The 23,045-nt window shown below is 44.9% G+C and overlaps 2 protein-coding genes across 2 annotated transcripts in view; one reads left to right on the top strand and one right to left on the bottom strand.

The window, feature by feature from the left end:
• Positions 1 to 317: 317 nt before the first annotated feature.
• On the top strand, positions 318 to 3,279 carry CT47C1 (cancer/testis antigen family 47 member C1). Its single transcript, XM_058535104.1, has 3 exons — positions 318 to 903; positions 1,843 to 1,984; positions 3,060 to 3,279. The coding sequence occupies exons 1-3, from the start codon at positions 318 to 320 to the stop codon at positions 3,070 to 3,072; spliced, it is 741 nt and encodes a 246-aa protein (XP_058391087.1). The 3' UTR covers positions 3,073 to 3,279.
• Positions 3,280 to 7,057: 3,778 nt separating this feature from the next.
• Positions 7,058 to 23,045, bottom strand: part of KIAA1210 (KIAA1210 ortholog) — a 42,242-nt gene continuing 26,254 nt past the window's right edge. The window contains exons 6-12 of the mRNA XM_058536585.1: positions 20,831 to 21,031; positions 18,637 to 18,748; positions 18,341 to 18,445; positions 13,260 to 16,598; positions 12,084 to 12,247; positions 10,289 to 10,394; positions 7,058 to 8,823 (exon numbers count right to left, since the gene is read on the bottom strand). Of these exons, the coding sequence (XP_058392568.1) occupies positions 8,606 to 8,823; positions 10,289 to 10,394; positions 12,084 to 12,247; positions 13,260 to 16,598; positions 18,341 to 18,445; positions 18,637 to 18,748; positions 20,831 to 21,031 (4,245 nt within the window). The 3' untranslated portion in view covers positions 7,058 to 8,605. The remainder of the gene's footprint in view (positions 8,824 to 10,288; positions 10,395 to 12,083; positions 12,248 to 13,259; positions 16,599 to 18,340; positions 18,446 to 18,636; positions 18,749 to 20,830; positions 21,032 to 23,045) is intronic.

The raw sequence follows: 23,045 nt of genomic DNA on the forward strand, positions 1-23,045 counted from the left end.
TGGCCCTTTGACGCTTCTGACCCCGCCCCCGTCACCTGTCTAGCGGGATCTTTCCCGCCTTGTCCGCCTACGTCTGAGGTGCCGCCTGGGCGGGAGCTCCTGACCGTGGTCCCCTGCCCTTCCCGTCGTGGGGCCTCCTCAGGCACCACCACAGACTGTTGTCCCCTCAGCGGCCGGCTCCTCTGCCGCCCCGTGCGCCTCGCGTCAAGCCCCACTGCCCACGGCCTCCTCTCAGCGGCAGCCGCTGAGGGGGCCACCATCTTCGCCGTCGTCGCCACAGCCGGATCGCCGCCCCGGTTGAGGTAGCGCCTGGTGCCATGTCTGCGACGGGAGAGGGAGACATGACCCTAGGTGGCCCGGACAGCCCCATGGGCATGGCGGGAGCGTGGGCCAGGGCGGCCGGAGCCGGCGACGGGGTGGGCAGTGAGTCCGGGCCCCACGGGGCGGCCGGCGTCCGGGGCGCCGCGGGAGGCCTCGGGGAGGCGGCGGGCGAGCAGGGGGCCGCTGCGGCGGAGGGCGGGAGCGCCGGGGAAGACTCGGACATCGGGCCGGCCGAGGAGGGCGAGGAGGAGGCGGGCCGGGACCTGGTGGTGGACGCCCACCTGTTCCCCATGGCGAACTTCCGCCTCATGTTCCTGGACCTGGTGCGCTCGCTGCTGCACCGCGTCTACTACAACGACCACGTGCTCGTGCGGCCCCGCGCCGGCCGCCTGCTGCTAGGCCGACCCCGGCCTCGGGCGCCCGACGGCGCGGCCGAGCTCCACGCGCCCCAGCCGCCGCCAGAGGGGGCCGCTGCCCCGGCGCCCGCGGAGGAGGCCACCCGGGAGCCCCCGGAGGAGGCCACCCGGGAGCCCGCGGAGGAGGCCACCCGGGAGCCCGCGGAGGAGGCTGCCGCCGCTGCGGGTGAGGAAAGGCTGCGGGGGGAGGGCGTCCCTCTCGGCGGGGCTGCGGGGGGGGGGACCGCGTCCCTCTCGGCGGGGCTGCAGGGGGGGCCGCTGCCCTCTCGCTGGGGCTGCGGGGGGGGGGGCGCTGCCCTCTCGGCGGGGCTGCAGGGGGGGGGCGCCTCGTGGGCGCAGCCGGGGCACGTGCCGCCCGCCCAGCGCGGCCCGGGGGCGAGGCCGTGGGTCCGGGTCCCCAACCCGCCGAGGGGCCAGTGGGCCCGATTCCGTGCCACCTTGACGGTTGTGAGGAACAGTACGCGGCCGTGGCGCAGCCTCTGATGAGAGCTGAGACCACCCGGGCGATTTCGGAGCCGCCGGTGCCTGTCGGCCGAGGCGGCGTTAGCGGGGAGCGTGGGAGGAAACGGAGGGGAAGCCTGGGGAAAAGAAGGAGCTAACGGCACGCCTCCTTTCTGGGTCGTGGCTGTCAAAATTCAAGATCCTTAGAAAGTTGATCCCAAAACATCAGGAACGGATAGGCGGGCACTTGGTAAAAAGTAAATATTCGGGGGGTTGAGGAACTAATGAGCTTCACCAGAGATTTTGTCGTTGAGGCAAAACGTATTTTCGCAAGAAAGTTCTGACCAAAACATACAACATGCATCAGGCCCCGGTAATTCGGATCCCTCCTTCTCGGAAGGGCCCGAGATAACCAGCAGCACAGGGTGGCGGGTTTACCAGAAAGAGAAATAAGGTCGCTGTGAAAACGGTCAGGCAGCAGAGAGGTGGGGGCCGTGGCAGCGTCGTACCAACCAGCAGGAAGGTGGCCAACCGTTCTTCTCTTAGTTCCTTCCATCCTCCTGCTTCTCCTGAGGGCAGAGTCCTGGATGGCACTATTCCTGATAAACTGGGATTGTGTTCTCTGAATGTCTGGTCCCAACATCTCTGTTGTTCTTCACTAAAGAAACAACTAAATGTCGGTATGAAAACGCGAATGAAGAGGTCGAGGACGCTGAAAGTAAGGAAGAAAAAGAGAAGTTTAACAGAAAACAGGAAGGACCCGAAAAGGATCTGGACCCAGCAGAGAGCACGCTGAGAAAATCCAGGTATCTGTGTATAACTTTGAATATCACCCAATCATTCCTGGAATTTACCTGTTACTGACAACTTTATTTTTTCTTAATTGTTCCAGTAAATTAATTAAGAAAATGTTTGTTTAAAATTAGTTTAAAAATTCAATTTTACCTCCTTAGAATGTTAACAGAATACTCATGTATCTAGTAATATAAAATGCGTCATATACTGAAATATACTTCATGGCTACTCATTGGTTCCTATGAGGTCTCTTGTCCTCTACCTGTAAGTCTACTAATGAGTAGTAAATGTATCAGTACCTAAGACCAGTATTTGTTTAGAAAACAGTTACTAGAAGCAGCAGCTAAAGTCACTGGGCTGTGCACTAGTTGGGCCTTCAGTACTTGGCTTCAGAAATGCAGTCTCCTGTACTAACTAGGAGACAATACCTTTTAGAATGTGACTACTTACAAAGAGCAAAACGTTAAGAATTTCAAGTAGGACCACATTTAATGCTTAATACCTAAACATTTGTTCCATTGTAGACTTTTGTATTGTATGTGACAGTCAAAAGAAAAGAAACTTAGTCCTAGTATGACTATTGTTTATCACTGAATTGGTAATTAAGTCTTAAGGTAGATCTTGTCTTTGAGTATATTTAAATGATTAACATATTTCTTTTTCTTTTCTATTTGCATTTTCACAGCTGTGTATTTCATACTAACACCTCTTTCTCATATGGTAGATATAGAAACCAAGGGTCTGGGAGGGTGAGGGAGTATCATTTGTGGAATGAGCACAGGCTTTTAAAGGTGGAGAGATTTATTTAAATCCCAGAATGGCCTCTCAAGGATCATAAAAGCATTTACGGTGTTGGAAAGAGACAAAGTTGGTATGATCACATGACTGAAGCCGTCGGTTGCAGGAGCACCTTATATCCAAGGGTGCAGGTTACAAGAGGAAAACGTGTTGTTCTTCTCTACTTGTTGGGATATAGCACACAAACGCAGCAGATACACATAGGGCTGACTATTTTCTTAGATTTAGAAAGTGACTGTGCTGGTTAATGCTGGATAATTGTTAATTTTCTCTCATTTCATCCTGCAGTTGCGAGGAATAGAAAGAAGATGGAAGAAGAAGAATCTGTTCTTCACTCTTTAGATTTCTTGTTTTTTAGAAGCGCGAGGGAATTTTATCAACACTGATTTCATTCCAACTTCATCACCCAAAAAGTGATATCCACTGACATCTGACTTTTCCCTCACATTTTACAGATATATTTGACAACATTTGTTCACGTTAAAAATAAAAGTTTGTTTTAATGCGCAAGTTGAAATATGTGCACATTTTTTTAAGGGTAAATAGCACTCAAATCCCTGTTTTACCTCTTTTTGTTCTGGCCCACTTTATCGTCGTTTGAAAGGGATCACTTTCCACCATTTGGTAAGCTCAAATTCTTTTATCCCAGCCCAAATAATTAAAATATCAAGTTTAAAACAGTTTTGAAAAGACAGAGCTGGAGGTCAAGCCTTTAGAGCTTCACTATTAACTCCGTTAGTCACTACCCACGTGTGGTTGCTGAGCATTCAAAATGTGCCTAGTCTGATTTGAGATGTGCTGTAAGTGTAAAAAATAATGTAAAATATCTCATTAATAATTAATTACATATTGAAATAATAATATATTGGGTTAAACAAAATATAATATTAAAATTACTTTCATCAGTTTCTTTTGACTTTTAAATATGGCTGGTAGAACATTTACAATTACACGGGACTGGAGTTATATGTGTATTGGCCAGCACTGCTGCATGGTTTTGAAGGAAACCTCATGGATGGCCCAGCTTGCCTGGAGGCCAGATGGTGTTGCTCAGCCTGGGCCCACACATTGATTTAGAGCGCTGGTTCTCAAAGTTTGCTCCCCAAAACAGCATCATCAGCATCACCCAGGAATTCTTAGGCTCTACTCAAGATCTACTGAATCAGAAACTCTGAGGGTTAGGCCCAGCAATCTGTGTTTTAAGAAGCCCTCCAGGGGCTTCTGATGCAGCTAAGGTTTGAGAAGCACTGGTTTAGAGGCATAGGGGAAGAAGCTGAGACTCACCTATGGTAGGACCAGCCTTAATTCACTGGCTTGGGACTGTTGCAGGTAAACTGAACAGGATGGCAAGGTCTGGACTGGGGAGGAGACTAGAACTCACAGTAGCTCAGACACAGAGGGGCTAAGATTGGGCGATGGCAGCAGAAAAATGCATAAGGGAAAAAGCTGGTTCCAGAAGGATACAAACATGATACTACGTATATGAAGTCTAAGAAAACATGCAAAATGATCACCATATATTGATTGTGGATACAAATATCTGGAGTAAACATGCATATGAGAGATGCATACAAATATAGCATGTGTAACAGCATGGGAGGAAAAGATAAACATCTCATTTAGGATGGTGGTTACCTCTTGGGGAAAGAAAGGGAGGGGGATCCTGTTGGGGAGGGCTCCAGCTGTTTTTGTCATGTTATATTTCTTAAGCTGGATGGTGGGTACACAGATGTTGATAATATTATTTTCTGTACCTTTGTGTAGGTCTGAAATATTTCCTAATAAAAAACGAGAAAAATAAAAAGAGGAAAGAGAGAGAATGGGCTTAATCTCTAGCCTCTGTTTTTAAGGGGGGAAAAAAGGTGAAGTCGTGTTTGACCAGAGGCTTAGAGAAGGGGAAGAGCCTGGGGTTTGAGACTAGAGGCTCATTTCTGCATTTAGTTAAGGCTTCCAAAGTGCTCTCTTGGTAGCACTGATACCTTCTCTCATAGTCTGTGGTAGCACATCTCATATTCTAACATATTAGCATTACTTTTTTAATTGAGGTGAAATTCATTTAAATTTAAAAGTGAACAATTCAGTGACAGTCACAATTTTATGCAACCACCACCTCTTTAGTTCCAAAACAATTTCATCACCCCAAAACCCTGTACCCATTAATCAGTCACTTCCCACCTCCCCATACCCCCCAACCCCTGGCAACCGCCACTCCGCTTTCCATCTCTATGAATTTACCTATTTGGGACATTTACTATAAATGAAATCATACAATATGTCAACTTTTGTGTCTAGCTTCTTTCACTTAGCATAATGTTTTCGAGGTTCATCTATATTGTAGCATGTATCAGTACTTCATTCCTTTTTATGACTGAATAATATTCTGTTGATGTATACACTGCAATTTGTTTTTCCATTCTTCTATGAATGGACATTTGCACTGCTTCCACCTTTTGGCTATTGTGAATAGTGCTGCTATGAACATTCGTGTCCAAGTATTTGTGCATTACTTATATATATATACGTGCATCTATTCCCTCCACCCCGCCACCCCCTGGACTGTGAACTTCTGAATGGTTGGGACCTGAAAAGTTTTCATGTTTCTTTCCCAAAGCAATAGGTACTGAGTTTTTCACTTAGTAGGTGCTCCACTAATGCCTGTTCAAGCGAAGTAAACTTAACACCTCCGCAATCCTTTTTTTGGTCACAAGTGTTGACGTTTTAAAATGTATCATCATGTATTCCTTATGGCTAGAACCACATGGTGAGACAGAGGCACAGGCCCTTTGTCATCATTACTGAAAATGAAAGAGCAGGCCAATAGACAGTTTTCCATATAGTGTGATTTGAGGGGCTTCAAACTGGTGCTGATTTGTCGATGTTTATGCTGTGCTAGTTGTTAACATGATATTCCTTTCAGACCCAGGCAAGAGGGACCTCTGTCCTGAGCTCCATGCTTTAGAGGCCCCACTTCGGCTCTCTTCAACCACAGCCCTCCCTACAGGGCCAGGAGCCCAGCCCTGGGAACAAGGGGTGTGCCCCTGCTAGACCATGCTCCAGGTACCTGGCACCTCTGCACAGTCCCAGGACTGCTGCCAGGGCCTGCATGCTCCTCTTGGAGCTGTCCTTGGGAGGGCTGACTGCATGGCCGGTATGTGCTCCCAGGCCCAAGGGAGGGTTGTATGCCCCAAACAGGGGATGGGGCCTGGTCTAGGAGCCGGGGCAGGGGTAGGGGGAAGGGAGAGGGGGCAGCTCGTCCCACTCCATTGGAGCAGAACTTAGAGGAATCCAAGAATTCTACATCCCAACCAGGACTTTCAGGTCATCATGAAGGTATATTTGTCATGGAAGGAGATAAACTATTAAGTAAAACATGCTGTATTAGGTGCTTTAAACATTCAAACATTTAGACATGGTATTTGGATCCCCAATTGAACTCTTTTTCTGAACGCTGCAAATGTTACAAATGTTACAGGAGGGCCAGGTTAAATATCTGGTCTATCATCCCTTCCCCTTGCTCATTCCGTGTTATACTTTGTTACCTGCATGCAGTGGGGCCCTCTCCTTTTGATAATGGCTTGTTCCAATAGCCCATCTTGCTATAGGACTTGGACCTAGTTCCTGGGCCCGACTGGAGTACAACCACCATCTTGCCCCCGCTACTCACTCCCATCTGCATTCTCTCTCCTGTCCTTCTCTTTGCTCTCCAGGTGTTTACATACATGAAAACCTCCTCTTCAATACCACTTTTCCCCCATACAAATACCCACCTGGGGGCCATCAGCTTGATCAGGCACACCTACATGGGGGCCCTTTATGCCCCGCACAACCTCTTAAGATTATTTTGCTTCTCTGACAAACCTCAGGTCTGCGTTGTCAACATCCTATTTGATTTCTCTCCCCATGTGACAGAAACAGACTACAGAATAGGTGTTATTAAATTTATTTGCTTTGCATATAGCAAAAATCAAGAATGCTAAAAGAAGCTGAAAACTTGTCCGAATGTGCCTCTAGGCATTAAAAAAACACTTAACTCTTTTACTTAAACACAGAGTTTTGTTGTTAACTGTGGAAAAGAAATTGTTAATGGAGAGTTCTCAGAGTGAGAATAACCTAATAGTGGTCCACCCTGAGAGAAGGGGGAAGGGAGGTATAACAGCTACTCTACCAGAATTACCTGGGTAAAGGGCATTGATCAACCTTAATGAACTGTTCACTATGGGAATACAAAGGAAAGCAAACCCAATCAATCAAAAACCAAGCATTATCAAAAAGGCAAAGATACAGTATCAGGAAAAATAGATGTTTTATAGAGAAAACGCAAATTTCAGCATATGATTGTACAATGTCACATTATACCATCATCAGCAAAACCAAGCACCAAGGGTTTAAATAAGCTCTGGCACCTCACTCTGTCTCTGATTTTTTTTTTTTTTTTGCATGAAGCAGCATGCCACTCAGAATTTAAAGGCACAGTTATGTCTAGGCCTGCATTTCTGTTCAAGCAAAGTAGCCCCGAGGTGACAGAGGCAGACACAGTGAGAGGTATACTAAGAAGACACTTCTGGGTCTCCCAAGAAAATGAGCTAGATACTGTCCAGGCATCCAAAGGGAGCTCTCAGTGTTTGGTGTGTTTGGAGGATGGAATAAAGGGGAAGGACTTGGGGGTGAGTGGTTCAGTGGGGAAGTTGGGGCTTTCCAGCCTAGTAACTTTTGAGGTGTGTGCCTCTAGGAATGAGGGCAGGGAGAGGCTGATTTAATCACTTAAGGCTTCCAGTTAGCAGAAAGTTAATCGTTCTATGGCTTTGAGATTGTAGTCTTGCTTTGGGCTAAAATCTTGTGAAACAGAGGCTGCTGAGGGAAAGGATCTAGAAACTAGGCTACATGGAGGTCTCCAACTTAAGGCTGGAGCCAGGGGGACAGACAGCTCTCCAGTGGCCCCAGACTTCCTCGTGGAAGGCTTCCCATCTCCTGATTGAAAGTACAGCTTTTGGCATCTGTAGAATTTTGAATTTCAACAGGGTCTTAAGTGCTTACAAAACAGGATATGTATGACATCCAGTACATTTCTGAGCAAGTGGAGAGGGTCACAGTGATGTTGGGGCAGAAGGTCAAACACTAATGGACTAACCATCCAGAGGAGTACAATAATCCCCAAGAAATATTCTGCATCATAGGAAGGTGCTCACTGCTGCCAGACCTGGAACAGGTTGACATGGGGCATGTGCAAAGAGAGAGCTCTGTATTGCAGGAATTGGGGTCCTCCAGGGATACAAAGAAGGTTGTTTCAAAGGGCAGTGTGCTGATTAGGAGACCAGCTGTGCAAAATTTTTCTTGGAGACCCAGAATTTTTACTTCCACCACCTCTTCTAGGGGCCTTTGCAAAGATTGGAGCAGCAAGCAAAGAACTGAAGCATTTAACTAGGCTCATAAAACCTAAAAGTGAATCCTTAGGCCAAATTATCTGGACATTTCCATTAGAATTAATTTATTTGATCAAGGGAAATGTCCACTTCTTAGTTGCTCCAATGAAATGTTTTTGCTTTCTCCCTCCTAAAGCACATTGTCCAAAGTTAAAGATTTCCCAGTTCTACAGCAGTGCAAACATTTTACATAGTTTCACAGAGGAAATGCTGGGTTTTCAGATGCTGGCAATGACTACTGAAGATTAGGCATTCATGGCATTTGTTTCATTCAAATAATTATTAGCTTTAATTCCCATTTCTAAGGCTGTTTTGCTTAATAAAAAATGGTTACGGTAAAAGAGTGACTATGTGGCATTAATACACCTATTGGCAGTTATCATTTGAAATGCTGATGCTCCACCCAGGAGCTATTTATTGCATGATTTCTGCTATGTGGCTCCATGCTTTGGCTTTCTTCTTGGCCAGAGAGAACCAGATTGGCTCAACCGGCTCAACCAGCTCAACTGGATCCAATGGCTCAACCAGCTCAACCGGCTCAACTGGCTCTTGGAGCACTGCTGGGAGAGTTGAAGATCGTCTGGTTTCTTTTCCCATGGCAGGCACTTGAAATATCTTCGGATCTTCAAATCCTACGAGAACCACAGCAAATAACACACAAGCAGTAAGCAGCCCCAGAGAAACTGAGGCATGTTTACGGGATGCAATAAAATTTTTCCTCCTTTCAGGTTTCTTCCAGCTTCTAAAAGTCAGTGCATGGGCAATGCCATGGGTGGTATGTCAAAGGGGTCAAATTAATATGGCTCTGGCCACAGGGGCCTGGACATGGGAAGGTCTGAGAGAAAATACCTACAGCTGTAACTGCCAATCTTTGAATGGTTATTATTGGATTGTCTTACACTTTTGAATTGAGACCACAGAGGAAACATTGTATGGTACCTGTTCGGTTTTTTAAATTTTAAATAAGGTAATATTATTTTTATTTTGCCAATCCATGATGTTGTGTGAAATGACTGATGATTCAACAGATCCATCCAGTAAAAGTCTATGCTAAATGACATTGTACCAACTGCTCTGACGCAGCAGACTACCTCCCTCTTCCCCAATTCAACTCCTTCCCTCATCCTGCTTTATGGTTGACTGACTTATGGCTTAGACTCAACCAGTGGTTCTCAACCCTGGCTACACATTAGAATCACCTAGGGCTCTTTTTAAAAACACCAATGCCCATGCCATTTCCTGAACTAACTGAATTGGAATCTCTAGCAATGGAGCCAGGGTCATCTGTAATTTTTAAAAAGCTCACTGGGTGATTCTAATGCACAGTGAGAGTTGAGAACCACTTGGCAGGAGTATAGTGCCCATGAGGCCATTAATAGCTATGAGCAGGTCAGGCACTGCTATTTCATGGCCAGACAATGGGTTCCTAAATTCCTAGTCTAATTTCTTCATGAGGGGCCTAAGGGAGAGGACAAAGATGAGGCAATATAAATCCACTCTCCACTCCCCCTGCTCCTGCTGAAAAAAAAAAAACCCTCTGGCACACAACTCCACTGATGAGACCACATTCTATTCTATCCCAGCACAGTGTTTTCTCAGCTTTCAACGTTTCCTTACCTCTCATACCCCTGCTCAGAATATGGGGGGGCTGAAACAAGCTTTTTAAATAGTTAAAAAACAATTCAATACCATTGAGCCTTTATAGTGGATTATTTTCAACAGTTTCATTGGGAACATAGAAGGTAAGAAAATACCGCTTTGATATGAACTGGAAGGTAGCTTGGTTCTTTCCTCTTAAATACTAGCCACAAGAATGTTTTAGTGAGTGATCACAATTTTGTGCTTATACAGCTTCCTTGATGGGGTAAAAGACTGGAAGACTCTCTGAAAGTTACACACTGGACTTACAGTAGTCATAATAAATGGACTTTCCTAAAACAAGTTAATATCTGTATCTAATGGAAGAGCCATGAGAGAATCATGAAGCTGATTTGGGGAGGAAGAGACATGTATTGTCTGAGCTTGAAATTGCAAAAGTTTCACAACATTCCATCAGAGCTGTTTTTGGGGGAGGAAGGTTGGGGTGTGTGTTTTTACCTGCTTTGGTAGACTTAGGTAGCTTCATCTGTGTCATCTTCTCCTGTCTATTGACATTAGAAGTGAAATTCCTTCTTGGTTGTTTTTCATTTGCAATGCCAGTTCCCTTTAACACAAAAATGAAAACAGAAAGCTTGTAAGTCCTGACATGAAAACAGCAAATTACTTATTCAGAAGATCACAAAGTACAAGCCCTGTCCTGGGTATTATGAGTTCAACATTAATCAAAAGGAAAGAGATAGAGAGCTAGAGGGAGAGAGAGATAAGGAAAGAAATAGCACTGAGAGTACCTTGGTTCAGAATTTAGGTTCACAAAACCTAAGCTGGTTCTAGTTTACCACCTTTTAGATCTGAAAGAAAATGTCTAATCATACAAATAGCGTAAACAGGTTAACATGAGAACTATATAACTTGAGAACAACCTTTTCCCTAGCACTTTACCAGCACCTAAGAGCAAACTAACAGAATGTGGTGGTTACAAACAAATCTTATCAATTAATTGAAGTGAGTTCCGTAGGATTTCTACTTAGCAAAACTTGTTGACATCTGACTTGCACTCCTTGCGTTAGAAAGCGATATAACTGTAGGTCTTTTCAAAATTGTACAGTTTAAGTTTTTCTTTTTTTTTAATTTTAATTTTTATTTATTTTATTTTTTCCCCCAAAGCTCCAGTAGATAGTTGTATGTCATAGCTGCACATCCTTCTAGTTGCTGCATGTGGGACGCGGCCTCAGCATGGCTGGACAAGTGGTGCGTCGGTGCGCACCCAGGAACCGAACCCGGGCCACCAGCAGCGGAGCGTGCGCGCTTAACCGCTAAGCCACAGGGCCGGCCCAAAAGTTTTTCAAATTAACTTCTCCACAACTGGTCTAAATGAATGAGTTCGTATACCCTAGTGTATTACCCCTGACAAAAGGTTTAACCAAGGTGAACTTTGCCCCTGCATAATCCCACTCCCATAAAAATATTAGTGATAAAAATGACAAGCTCTTTAAAGCAAAGAGTTAAACAGATCCTCACGTGATCCCTCAACAACAGTCAGCACTTAAAAATGTAGGAATTTAGACAGATCTCTTGCTATGTAAATTTGATGTTTTCCTGAGTCAGTTTTCTGCAGTTTTGACAAGAGGGATTCTCATTCCAACACTTCCAAAGACATTGCAAATGGGACATTGGAAGCAAGACACAGTCTCATTATCCATGATCCACATGTGGCACCATTAGCCTAGTCCATCACATAACTTTTCTTTTAACCTATAGGGAGGTGCCACACCAAACCAAATCAATATGGAGAAACCCAAACATCAAACATTACCTTTATTTACATAAAAGTAAATTATTATGTACTGATACGGAAAGGTGCTCAGAAATAAAAAGTTAAGTGAATAATAATATGTATAGTTTAAATCCATTTACAGTTTCTTAAATACATGTACATATTTATGGGCATAAAATATCTGTTACTCAACTCCCACCACAGTGGTTACTTTTTTTTTATGACTTACTCCTTATTTTTCAACCCATTTCATGGAATCCTGCTCTAGAATATTTAGGACAGGATTTGATTTATAGAATCTTCTCATATTCATTACTTTTCACAAATCCTTTAAGAGCATAAAGCGGGGCATGTTTGTATGAGTACAAAGCAAGTCTTTTCCCCTGAAGAGTCCCCCTTCCTTGATTAACGCACCCGAAGAGGTGGGTAGCTGCATGCCTGACAAAGTTCCCGATGCAAGCTTAACCAATTGGCTCCAGCAAACTTTTGGAGTATTTTGTGGGTTGCCCCAGGTCCTACCCCATATCTAGGCTCCTTAGTCTCAGCCTTGGCTTCAGCTCTATTCTTGGTTTTTGGCTCTTTCATAGGAATGTGGGCCTGGAAACTCCTTTGCCTCTGCTTCACCATGGTTATCCAAGCTGGCTCTGAGGTGGTATAATCTGACTGTCGATCAGGAGCCTTTCCTGAGAAAGGAATGAAAGGAGTTAGAACTGAAGTGAGGCAGGCAGGGTCTTGAGCCTGGCTGGTGCCTACCCACAATAATGTCCCAAATGAGATCCTTGTTAATTGACAAATGAAAATAAACAGATATCACGTAGAGAAGGGCCCCCTTCTTTTGTGCCCTCCCCACAACCTGGCAAGGCAGGAGTTCCTTGGGTAGATAAGAAGCTGTACTTCAAAGTTTGCATACTGTCATCTTACTGGTCCCTTTCCCTCCCTTGTCCATCCCTCTTCCTATCCCCAAATGGGAGTAGGACAATGGTTTCCAGGTGGGCTGGGAAAATGCCTGGGAGGCCAGAGGCTCAGGGCATTGATATCATTCCTCTAACTCCAAGGAAAATCTTATAGTATTTGTTACTTCATAGTCCCTCATGCAAGTGTGTGGTTACATGTGTGTGGTTATAGGCATATACAAGACTGTGTGATGGTGAGTCTGAAGGTACAAAAGCTTTGAGAGAGATTGGTGCTCAAAAGATCACCTAGCTCTGGATTCTTAGACATTTCAAGTGAGTGAAGAAGCTGTGGAAGTACAAACATTTACAGTAAACTAAGATTTCAAGACGAGGGTCTGAACATAGTGCTCTGTTAATGAGCTGCCTTTAAAAATCCACATGGTGTTGGGAGGAGCATAATATATGTAACAGTATTTTGAGAAAAATACAAAATTTCATCTAAATATAAGGTGTACAGAGGGTAGGGGAGAGGGAATGGGGAGATGGTCATGTGTCTATTACAAAATGTGGATGGATGTCCAGAGAGGACCCCCTTGGGAAATGGAAGACTCAAAATTAAGCATCTCCAGATCCATTAATCTAGAATGGGGCACTATCCTGCCCCTAAATCCCCAAGCCAGCCCTATCAAAGCAACAACTCAGCAGGCAAGGCTAGAATAGACTTCCTCCCATTCAAGACTTTGATTTCCAGTTCTTCCCTCCATTTGGTACCTACTTGCCATCTGGAAAGATAAAGTCTTACCTGGGATCTTGTAAGCCAGTTCCTTCTTGGCCATGCTTTCAGATTTGGGCCTGCTCCGTTGCTTCTTTCCAAAGTCAGATATTGTGGTGAGGTTCTCTGTGGTGCCCAGGAGCCCCTGGGAGGTGCTTCTTTTGATTGGCTGTCCTCTACCTATGGAAGATGAAATTGGGCCCAAAGAGAGTGAAGGAAGCTTGGTAAAATCATCTTGTTTCTCATTCTTGTACTTCTGTGAGGAAGGGACTCTTCTCAGTCGGACTCCAAAAAGATTTTCAACATCAGCCCCGTTGGCAGATAAATTCGAATGGCTGATATTTCGATTACCACTCTGAAGAACTTCCTCCTTAGAGTAAGTGTCCCCTGAAGTGGATGTTTGCCAGGCAGAAGCAATGGTGAACTTCACAGGTTTGGTAGCAGTAGCTGGCATGTTCTTAATGAGGTCTTCAGAGCCTTGGCTGTGTTTCTTGGTTTTGTTTGGAGAAGCTGGGCCTCTTGGTAGGGACCAGTTGCTAGAATTGCACTCAGAAATGGTTCCCTCAGCAGCAGCACTCACGGAACTGGAATAAACCTGTTGCTGATATTCAGGATCTGCAAAAGCCTGAAAAGGGTGCCTCGGAGGCAGGGGTTTCTCAGAACTGTTCCACTCTACAGGTACACTCACTGAGCCTGTTGAGGAAATCTGTGGCTGGAATTCAGCCACATCCTCGGCTTGGAAAGGGCATCTGGACAGCAGCTGCTCTTCAGAACTCCGTTCTTCAGTGGAGCTCTCAGAAACTGAGTAGACTTCTTGCCGGTACTCCAGCTTCCCCAATGCCTGGGAAACGTGCCTGGGAGGCAGCCGCACTTTAAAACCGCTGCACTTCACAGGAGCCCTCTCTGAATGTGAGAAAACTTCTTGCCGGTCTTCAGGCCTCCCCAAGGACTGCAAAGGGTGTTTCGTAGGAAGTAGCTTCAAAGAAATGCCTCCCTCGTTACTGGCACTCTCCCAACCTGCGAAAACTTGGTGCTCAACTTTAGGCCTCAACAAAGATTTGGAAGGTTGATTTGAAGACAGAGGATCCACATAACTTTCCCCCTCAATAGCAGGGCTCTCTGAAAAGATTTGCTGTGCCATAAACTTCACAAATGACTTGGAAGGATGCCTGGGACGCAGCGATTTCTTAGACATGCCTCCTTCAACAGCAGTGTTCTCGACACATGAGGACATTTCCTGAACTTTATACCTCATTAAGAACTGAGTAGGATGTTCAGAAGGCAGTGGCCTTCCAGAAATATCCCCCTCAACAGCAGCACTCTCAAAACTTGACATTTGCTGGACTTTATGTCTCACAAAGGACTGGGAAAGATGTCTGGGAGACAGTTGCTCTGTAGAAGCACCCCCTTCAATGGCAACACTCTCTGGACCTGCAGAGATTGGTTGGTTGACTACTGGTTTCATCAGGGGCTGAGAAGGCATTGTGGGAGGCAGTGGCTCCATAGAAATGCTCTCCTCAACAGCTGTGCTCTCTGGACCTGCAGAGATTTCTTGCTTGGCTATTGGTTTAATCGGGGGCTGAGAATGATGCCTTGGAGGCAGCAGGTCCATAGAATTGACCCCTTCAATAGCAGCAATTTCTGGATTTGAGGAGACGGGTTGCCCAACTTTAGGCCTCATCAGGTGCTTAGAAGGCATTCTGGGAGGCAGCGGCTCCGTAGAAATGCCCCACTCAACAGCAATGCTCTCTGGACTTGCTTGTTGCTCAAATTTAGGGCTCACCCAGGGCTGGAAAGGGTGCCTGGGAGGCATCGCTTCCACAGAACCGCTCCATTCTACAGAAGCACTCATTGAACCTGAGGAGACCTGCTGCTGAACAATCGGCCTCACAAAGTGCCGAGAAGGGTGTCTGGGAGGAATCTGCGTCACAGAAACATTCCACTCCTCAGGTGTGTTCTTTGCAACTGAGGAGACTTCTTGTTGGTCTTTGGGCTTCCCCAAGGCCTGGGAAGGGTGTCTGGGAGGCAGATCTTCCTCAGAGCTGCCCCAATCCTCAGCACTATTGTCCTTTTCAACATAACTATTTGACTCTGTGGAGACTTCTCCAGGCTCCCTCAAAGCCCTGGAAGCGCATCTGGGAGCCAGCTGCTCATTAGAACCGCTCAATTCCACAACAAAACTTTTTGATTCTGTGAAGACTTCTTGGTTGTTTTCGGGCTTCTCCAAGAAATGGAAAGAGTGTCTGGGATCCAGCTGCTGTTCAGAACCACTCCTCTCCTCTGAAGCACTCTCTGAATCTGAGGAGACTTCTTCAGCTTCGGGCTTCCCCAAGGACTGGGAAGAATATCTAGGAGGCAGTTGCTGCTGCTCAGAACTGCTCAGTTCTACAGCTGGACCATCTGATGCTGCAAAGCCTTCTTGTTCATCTTCGGGCTTCCCTAAGGACTGGAAAGAGTATCTGGGAGCCAGCTGCTGCTCAGAACCACTCCCCGCCTCTGAAGTGCTCTCTGAGGAGACTTCTTCAGCTTTGGGCTTCCCCAAAGACTGGGAAAGACTTCTGGGAGGCAGCCTCTCTACAGAAATGCCTCCCTCTGCCAAAGCACTTGCCATACCCCAAATGCTTGCTGTGAAGGCCTGGAGAACATTTCTAGGAGGTTTTTCTTTGCAGATAGTTGGGATATCTTGAGCTGACTCCATTTTAAATTGGATGCTTTGCAAGTCAAAGCTGGAAGCTTCCTCCTCTTCTGACTGAATATGAGAAGGATCCATAAATACTCGATCCTTCACTGCCACTGAGAAAAGGACATCTTCTTCAGTTGTAGAAAGGCTTTCCACCACTGGTAAAAGAGAAGCTCTGGCTTCTGTCTTCTTAGCTCCTGAGGCCCCATCTTCATGGTGTGGTGATGGACCACTAACTATGGACTCTTCCATGTCTTCAGGTATGGGTTGTGATGCTGATGCTTTGCTGGCTTCAAAATCTATACCGGAATTTCTCCTTCCCATGTCATCTTTATCTGAAAGCAACTCCTGAAAAGTTGTGGTTTCCGCTTGTGGAGTTATGGGCTGCTCCACAACTAGCTTCTCCAAGGACAGGTGCCAGGGAGGGCATTCCCTGGCAGTGTTATCATCAGCTGGGGATCCAGCTCTATCATCTAGGCCAAGCCCACGACTGGATTGTTTCAAGCTTCTTCCTCTGGGACCACACTCACTCATTACTGAAGCACTTGACCCTTTTCTTACATGTTGCCCTCTATACACTGCTGACAATGGGCAGCCCTGACTCTCAGCAGCATCTGTGTTTGCAGCCTGATCTGCTGTCTCCTTCTCATAAATCTCAGTTTTGTTTCTCTGTTCCCGGCTTGAGGGACCTGTACCAAATAGAAACAAGGCAAGGAAAAATATGTGTAAAATAAGAATACTCTGCCCTGGCCCAATGGGTACTTGTTTGCTATTGAATTCCCTAGTATGAAGAAGTAGCTAGCTATTCAGAAGATAGAGAACAACTTGGTCACTATTAGCCTTCCGCAGTTGGAAATTTTTAAATCAAAGTGAAATGCCAGTTTTATGAAGTGATTCCAAGGTTGGTTCATCACCGTTAGTCTGGTCCACCATTAGGTGTGAGACACATCAAAAGGCAATTTTTGAACTTGTAACAACAATTACCTTTTAGGAAACTGACTGGGGCAGGACGCAGGGAAATTTTACTTTCTAATTAGTATTTATATTTTCTACTTAATTCTACTTAATTTTCATATCATGTGAAGCTATTGTTTTATTTTTTAGAAAGGTGTCAACAGGGGTTATCTGGGAGGTAAGATTATGCCCCCCTTTTCTTCTGCCTTCTATTCTCTTGTATTAAAATAATCCAATGTAATATACATGCAAAGCAATTCTTGGAAAGCCTTAACAATTGCATCAGTCCATAGGCTTCAGGTCAAGCACAAAGCAGCAGTTATACAGATTGCTCGTCTCCTCTCTAGTACTTTTACTGAGAAACTCAGTTTGATCCCCAGGTGGGAGGGCCCGCACTGCCTTCCCTCCCTCATCTTCCCTCCCTCCCCACTGCAGCCCTAGCTCCATCTAGTGGTTTCACATCCAGCATACAGCACTGAGCATAGCTGGCTGCACTCCAAACCACTCCCATTATATGGAAAAGCAATCAAAGTATCTGCCCCCATGGACACTGAATCAGTTCTATCCTCTGTGTATAAAAGGGACAACTATTAAAAATAAATATGTAAAAAGATAAAAAGAAATTAAAAGAGATTACTCATTTAATTTCTTTTTCTTTTTCTTTTTCTTTTTTTTTTTTTGCAGAACAGTTTCGTGGTTTCGTTAGTTTTCATGGGAAAATGTGTTTAGGGATATGCTGTCTTTGAACCCACAAGTGAAATCCTTTGTGATAAAAATATGAAATAACTGTTCGACTTGATCTGTGGAACTGGAATTTTGTTTTATCAAGTATTGCTTGAAATTCGCTTGCCATCAGCTGGAGCCAACACCCATATATACACACACACAAACACACAGAGAGATTTTCACTCCAGTGGTATTTATTGTTCTGGGATTTGATAGGTGTTGGCTGCCAAGGACATCTGTCTGCAGCTGCCCAAGCCCTCTATGCTCATGGATATGGGAACTGGTCTCACTGTTAACACAAGACCTTTCCTCTCTACTGGAAGAGAAAGGCAACTTTAAGAAACTAGTTTGGGGCCAATTCTGTTATTATTGCTGAGGGGAAGGCGGAAAGGAAATCATTGGCTGCCTCAGATGTCTGGGCTCACTGAGGAACTCAGCATGCACGTTAGACTTGGAGAGGATTAAACAAACTTACAAACATATCAACACAAAACACCTTTCTGGTTGGAAATTCATTTAGATAAAATAGGGATCCAGGTATGACCCTTTACCTAAATCCCACACAAGTGGCAATTGTATTAATTAGGCAGTTTAGATGGAGAAACTTGGACCACATTAATATGTATCTTAGATTGAAAGCTCTCTGAGGACCAAGGACAGCAGGCCTGGGTAATTCTCATTATACAGCTCCTGTCACTGTGCAATTAAGCTCGTAGTACATGTTTCTGGGGGAGGGTGAAGATGTGCCAACCTGCACTGTCATCATTTGGCTTCTTTTGGTCAGCTTCTTTTGGTTTGTTTGTACTCTTCTCTTCTTCAAAAACCAGTAGAAGGCTTGGCTCATCCTGCTTTGGTTTCACCTAAAAGAGAGAAAGAAAGAGCTTGAATCAGACTGACATGTTCTCCATCCATCCCTGCATGGTTGCCAAAAAAAAAACCATCAGGAAAAAAGTCCTTGATATCCAAATGGCTCTGTTGGGAACATAACAATACCGTTAACGATGGAAATTATTTCCAGTGGCATCCATCACCTGGTGATCATTTTACCTATTGGAAGTAGTTCGCCTCGATTGGAAGTTTCTGATCTCTGAATGATATGCTGCAGGGAACTCTCTAAAACACCCTGGAAACCACTGAACCACACTGCAAGGCCATAAATCTGAAAATGGGGTTGTTGGGCCTGACAACAATCATACTCTTGGCAACACTGGAATTCCCAAATTTGCTTCACCAGATCTAGGAGCCAAAATCAAATCCTGTTTGGCTTCTTTTCTGGGAATTTAGTGACAGCATGAATTATGTCTTTCCAGCTCAAAAGAAGAAAGAGTATCGGGGTTTTCTTTGGAAAGAAGAGAGAAAAAGATGAAGCATTCAGCCCTTACACTGAAGGGGTTGAAATTGGTTTAGTATAAACAAGGTTTTCAGATAATTACAGTGCAGCTTTGGGAATGTCAGAGTAGCACTGCACTGAACAGTGTCTGGAATTTGCTTAGTGTAAGCCTTTATGACATGCATCTAGAGACAAATGTTCGACTCTTTATTCTCCCACTCAAAGTGCCTGTGCAAACAGACTCAGCTCAAAATCATTTACTTTTGAGTGATGAGGTCAGATAGACCTGGGTTCAAATATCTGCTCCATCATTTACTCTCTGTGCGACTTGAGCATGTTAGTTTCTAAATCTCTGTGTCCACATCTACAAATTAGGGATAATGAGAAACCTCCCGTGGGACTTGAGACCTAAGAAATTCCAAAGCAGGGAGCAAATGGCAGCAGCCTCTGTGTCACAAATGATACTGGACTCTTTTACATTCATCCATGTGTCAGGGAGAAAGTCACAAGGAAGTAGATGTCACAGCCTTCTAGAGAGTGCTGCCCAGGCCTTTCTTCAATTAGGCTATGCAGAAGGAAGAAGTTAGAAGGGTCACACTAAGTTTCCCTTAGCCAACATTCCCCATCTCCCAGGTTTGTGGTGAAGTGTCTAGGTGATAACGCATGTATAGGGTTTAGCACATAGTAATTGGTCACCCTCTGATCGACACCAAACTAAAGAGATCCTCTCAGGGCCTGCCAACTGTTCATTCAACTTGTACTTCTTCTTCTAAAGCTAAATTGAGATGTCTAAGCTAGGGGTGACATGGTGGGGTGAAAAGAGTACTGGGCTGGAAGTAAGAAGACTGGGCTCTGACCCCAGCTCTGCCATCACAAGGGTGTTTGACCTTGGGCAACTGTTTGTACTTTAATGTCCTTCCCTGTAAAATATTTGTAACTACAAAATCTTTTAGTCTCTTCCAGCTCTGATTTATAGCCCTTTACTTATAGCTTAGAGTCACTGAGGAATTGGGTGTTTGACCAAAGTGAATCCTCCAGCTAATTGACATATCCTTTTAAACACTAACATCTTTTAACTCTTAGCTTTTAGTAAAAATCTTTTCCAAAGGCATTACTTCCCTATCTTCCTAAACAGAGATCAGGGAATATAATTCAACTTTGCTTGATGACTCGGACAAATAATGAACATGATCTATTGCACTGGACTATGACACAGTGTGGCCCTGAGGGACTTATTGAGGTGGGCAAGGTTCTTGATCCCTGTACTAAATGGCCCCAGGTCGTTTCTGTCATCTCTCTCTGCCATCAACTGTCACTTTTCCTTGTTGTCAGATCTATGAGTTTGATCTGTGACCATGTTTTTAACAAAATTGGCTTGCCTAAGTGTAGCTCTGACTGCTAGAAAGTCATGTGACAGGACTTTGTGACATCTACGTGACACCAAGAGATCTTTGGAGAGGTTAATATCTGAGTTCTGAACGCTTAGAGTTGCTGGAAGCCTGACCTCCAAATGAGTGGAACAGTGCTGCAATTTGTAACTCATGGGTCTTATCTGATTAATAATTAAAAGAATCCTGATCTGGACTATAGTTTAATAGCTTCTACAAAGAGGGCTGAGTGAATTCCCAGATGCTAAGCCAATAAGCAGTTTCTCGGGGTTTAGGTCACTGTTTCTGCTTTCTTCAGTGCCTTTTATGTAAGTTCCACATGGATGGGGCGTCCCATCCACTAGATACAAGTTTGCTCACCTCTCCGGGGGTGTCAAGCCTGAGACAGTGCCCTTGACTTTACCATCCCTGCTCAGAGTATGTATCCCCCAAAGCATACCGCTTCCCTAGGAGCAGTTTGCAAAGGTTGGAACTCATCTTTTATTGTATAGGAGTTTATTCCCAGGCCTCTTGAAGGACTTACAGCCGCTTGAAGGTCCTTCTTCTTTAGTTTCCGGGGGTTTAAAGCCATCTTGTGTCGAGCAGCTGAAGAATCCAAACAGCCCTGGGTGGTGGCTGGGGTGCTGAAACCAAGAGGCAGCTGAGTGCTGCTGGGAGAGGCAAGCACGGCAAATGTGGTGAAAGACTGTGAGAGAACAGGTCCAGATGAGGGCTCAAAGGAGCTCTGGAGAGAGTGGGAGAAAAGAAAAGAGTCAACTCTGTTTGCTGTCACTGGTCTCAAAGGTTGGAAATTCCTCTCACTGAAGAATTCCTAAAGAAGAAATCCTTCATGAACTACTGTCCCTTTTTCCTACAGCAATATTGATACTTCTGGTCAATAGGCTCATTGGAGGCAAGGTGCACACTTTCTGCTTGTTCCCTTGCAGGTAAAAACAAGAAACAAGAAGTTTGGGCTGCTCCCCTGCTTAGAAAGCTCCCCTTTGACCACAGGATAGAAACCCAGCCATTTAATGGAGTTTACAAGGTCAGTTTGCATGTTCTCTCGTCCTGTACTGCCTTTTATTAATAGGAGGGGCTAACTGGGGTGAGAGGCACAATCTGTGTCAGTAAAACCCAACAGGGCTTTGGTTTCTCCATAGAAGGGCTTGGTGGAGGGAATAAAATCAGGTTGGAAGAGGGCTTGTCTGTAAGCTGTGTTTGCATGGACAGCACACTATCTTTCCTTATATTTACTGTTCATGGGTGCAAGGCTGATGGCAGCACCCTGAGGAACTGAGTGTTCCCACCCCCAGTGGGGTAGGGATGGAGCCTGTCACCTTGTCCTCATTATGACTGGCCTCCACCTCTTCAAACTATCTGATCCTGGGGCTCCTAGCTGGGTTTCTCTGTAAAAGCTTCAAAATACTCTTTTCTGGGCTTCTTGACATAGCATTTTCCACACCTCAAAGAGAGATCGCAGAGCGCCTCTCATTCCTAGGAAGCTCTAGATATTTGTATTAGCAGAAGCCCCTTTGAAGGCCAAGTGATGAGCCATTTCTTTCCTGGACACCAGTGGCAAATGATGTAGTTTAGCAGGGGGACAAAATTTACATTTTTGGGTACTCATTCATTCTTTTCAAACTAGCTTTACACAGTGCCAGGGACCCCTTTGGTATTTGCAGCTCTCACAACCCTTCACATTTCCCCACCTCCATTGTTGGTTGATCCAGTGATAACCTTAGCTACTATCTTGGTTCCAAATATGGTGCTTTTATGGCCTGTGAATCCAATGCTAATGGGTGAAGCTGACGATACATCCAGCTCATCATTCTGTTTCTAATTTTAGGAAACGGGGGAGGAATACTACAGTTATCTTTTGTGGGGTCAATCACACAAAATTAGGAGTGGTCCCAAGCCTTTCCTAACTTCTTTATGCAACTGTCACCCATGAATTTATTTATCACCTCTTACTGATACTGTATACTTGGCTTATGTTATCAATTGGAATTATGAATTTAATACTCAGTGTACCAAGTAATGTCTCTCGTTTTATTGTTCTGAAATTTTTTCATGCTTCAGAGTGGTCTTATAGATCTGGTCTTCTGGAACTGGATGAGAACACTTATGTTCCCACTAACCTCATGTGATCTATCTCCCCATTTCCTCCCTGACCATGTCTCTTACTACTTTCTGCTCTAGACACACTGCTGGTTTGCTGTTCCTCAAACATTCCATGCATGCTCTTCCCTCAGGGCATTTGCACTTGCTCTTCCCTCTGCTAGGCATGCTCTTCCCCATGTCCATGTGGCTAGCTCCCTCACTTCCTTCAGGTCTTGATACAAAAGCCACTTTCTCAGTGACACCTTCCCTGGCCAACTTATTTAAAATTTTTGCCCTCCACCCTGACACTTCATAATCCTCTTCCCTGTGTTATTTTTTTCTCCTTGGCACTTTGATCACTGTCTAACATACTGTATATTTTGCTTATTTATCTTGTTTATTGTCCATATCCTCCGCTACAAAGATAAACTCCATGAAGAAGGGTTTTTCATCCGTTTTATTTAATACTGTATCTCTAACACCTAAAATTGTCCTTGGTACATAGTAGTTGCTCACTAAGTGTTTCTTTAAATGGTGAATTAATTATGTTAAAAGCTTCCACCAGCTGTTACCTTTTTGAGAAGTCATCAGAGAAAGCTCCTCTGTTCTCTAACATTTTAGTTATACTTCCTGAGACCTCACTAGCTCTAGCCAAAGGT

The sequence above is a fragment of the Diceros bicornis genome, chromosome X, assembly GCF_020826845.1.
Source record: "Diceros bicornis minor isolate mBicDic1 chromosome X, mDicBic1.mat.cur, whole genome shotgun sequence".
NCBI classification, from domain to species: Eukaryota; Metazoa; Chordata; class Mammalia; order Perissodactyla; family Rhinocerotidae; genus Diceros; species Diceros bicornis.

Bases quoted from the DNA above. Each gene is read 5' to 3' on its own strand.
- CT47C1 (XM_058535104.1), top strand. From the start codon at position 318: ATGTCTGCGACGGGAGAGGGAGACATGACCCTAGGTGGCCCGGACAGC. The intron at 904-1,842 runs GTGAGGAAAGGC...TCTTCACTAAAG, and splicing joins GGAGGCTGCCGCCGCTGCGG to AAACAACTAAATGTCGGTAT.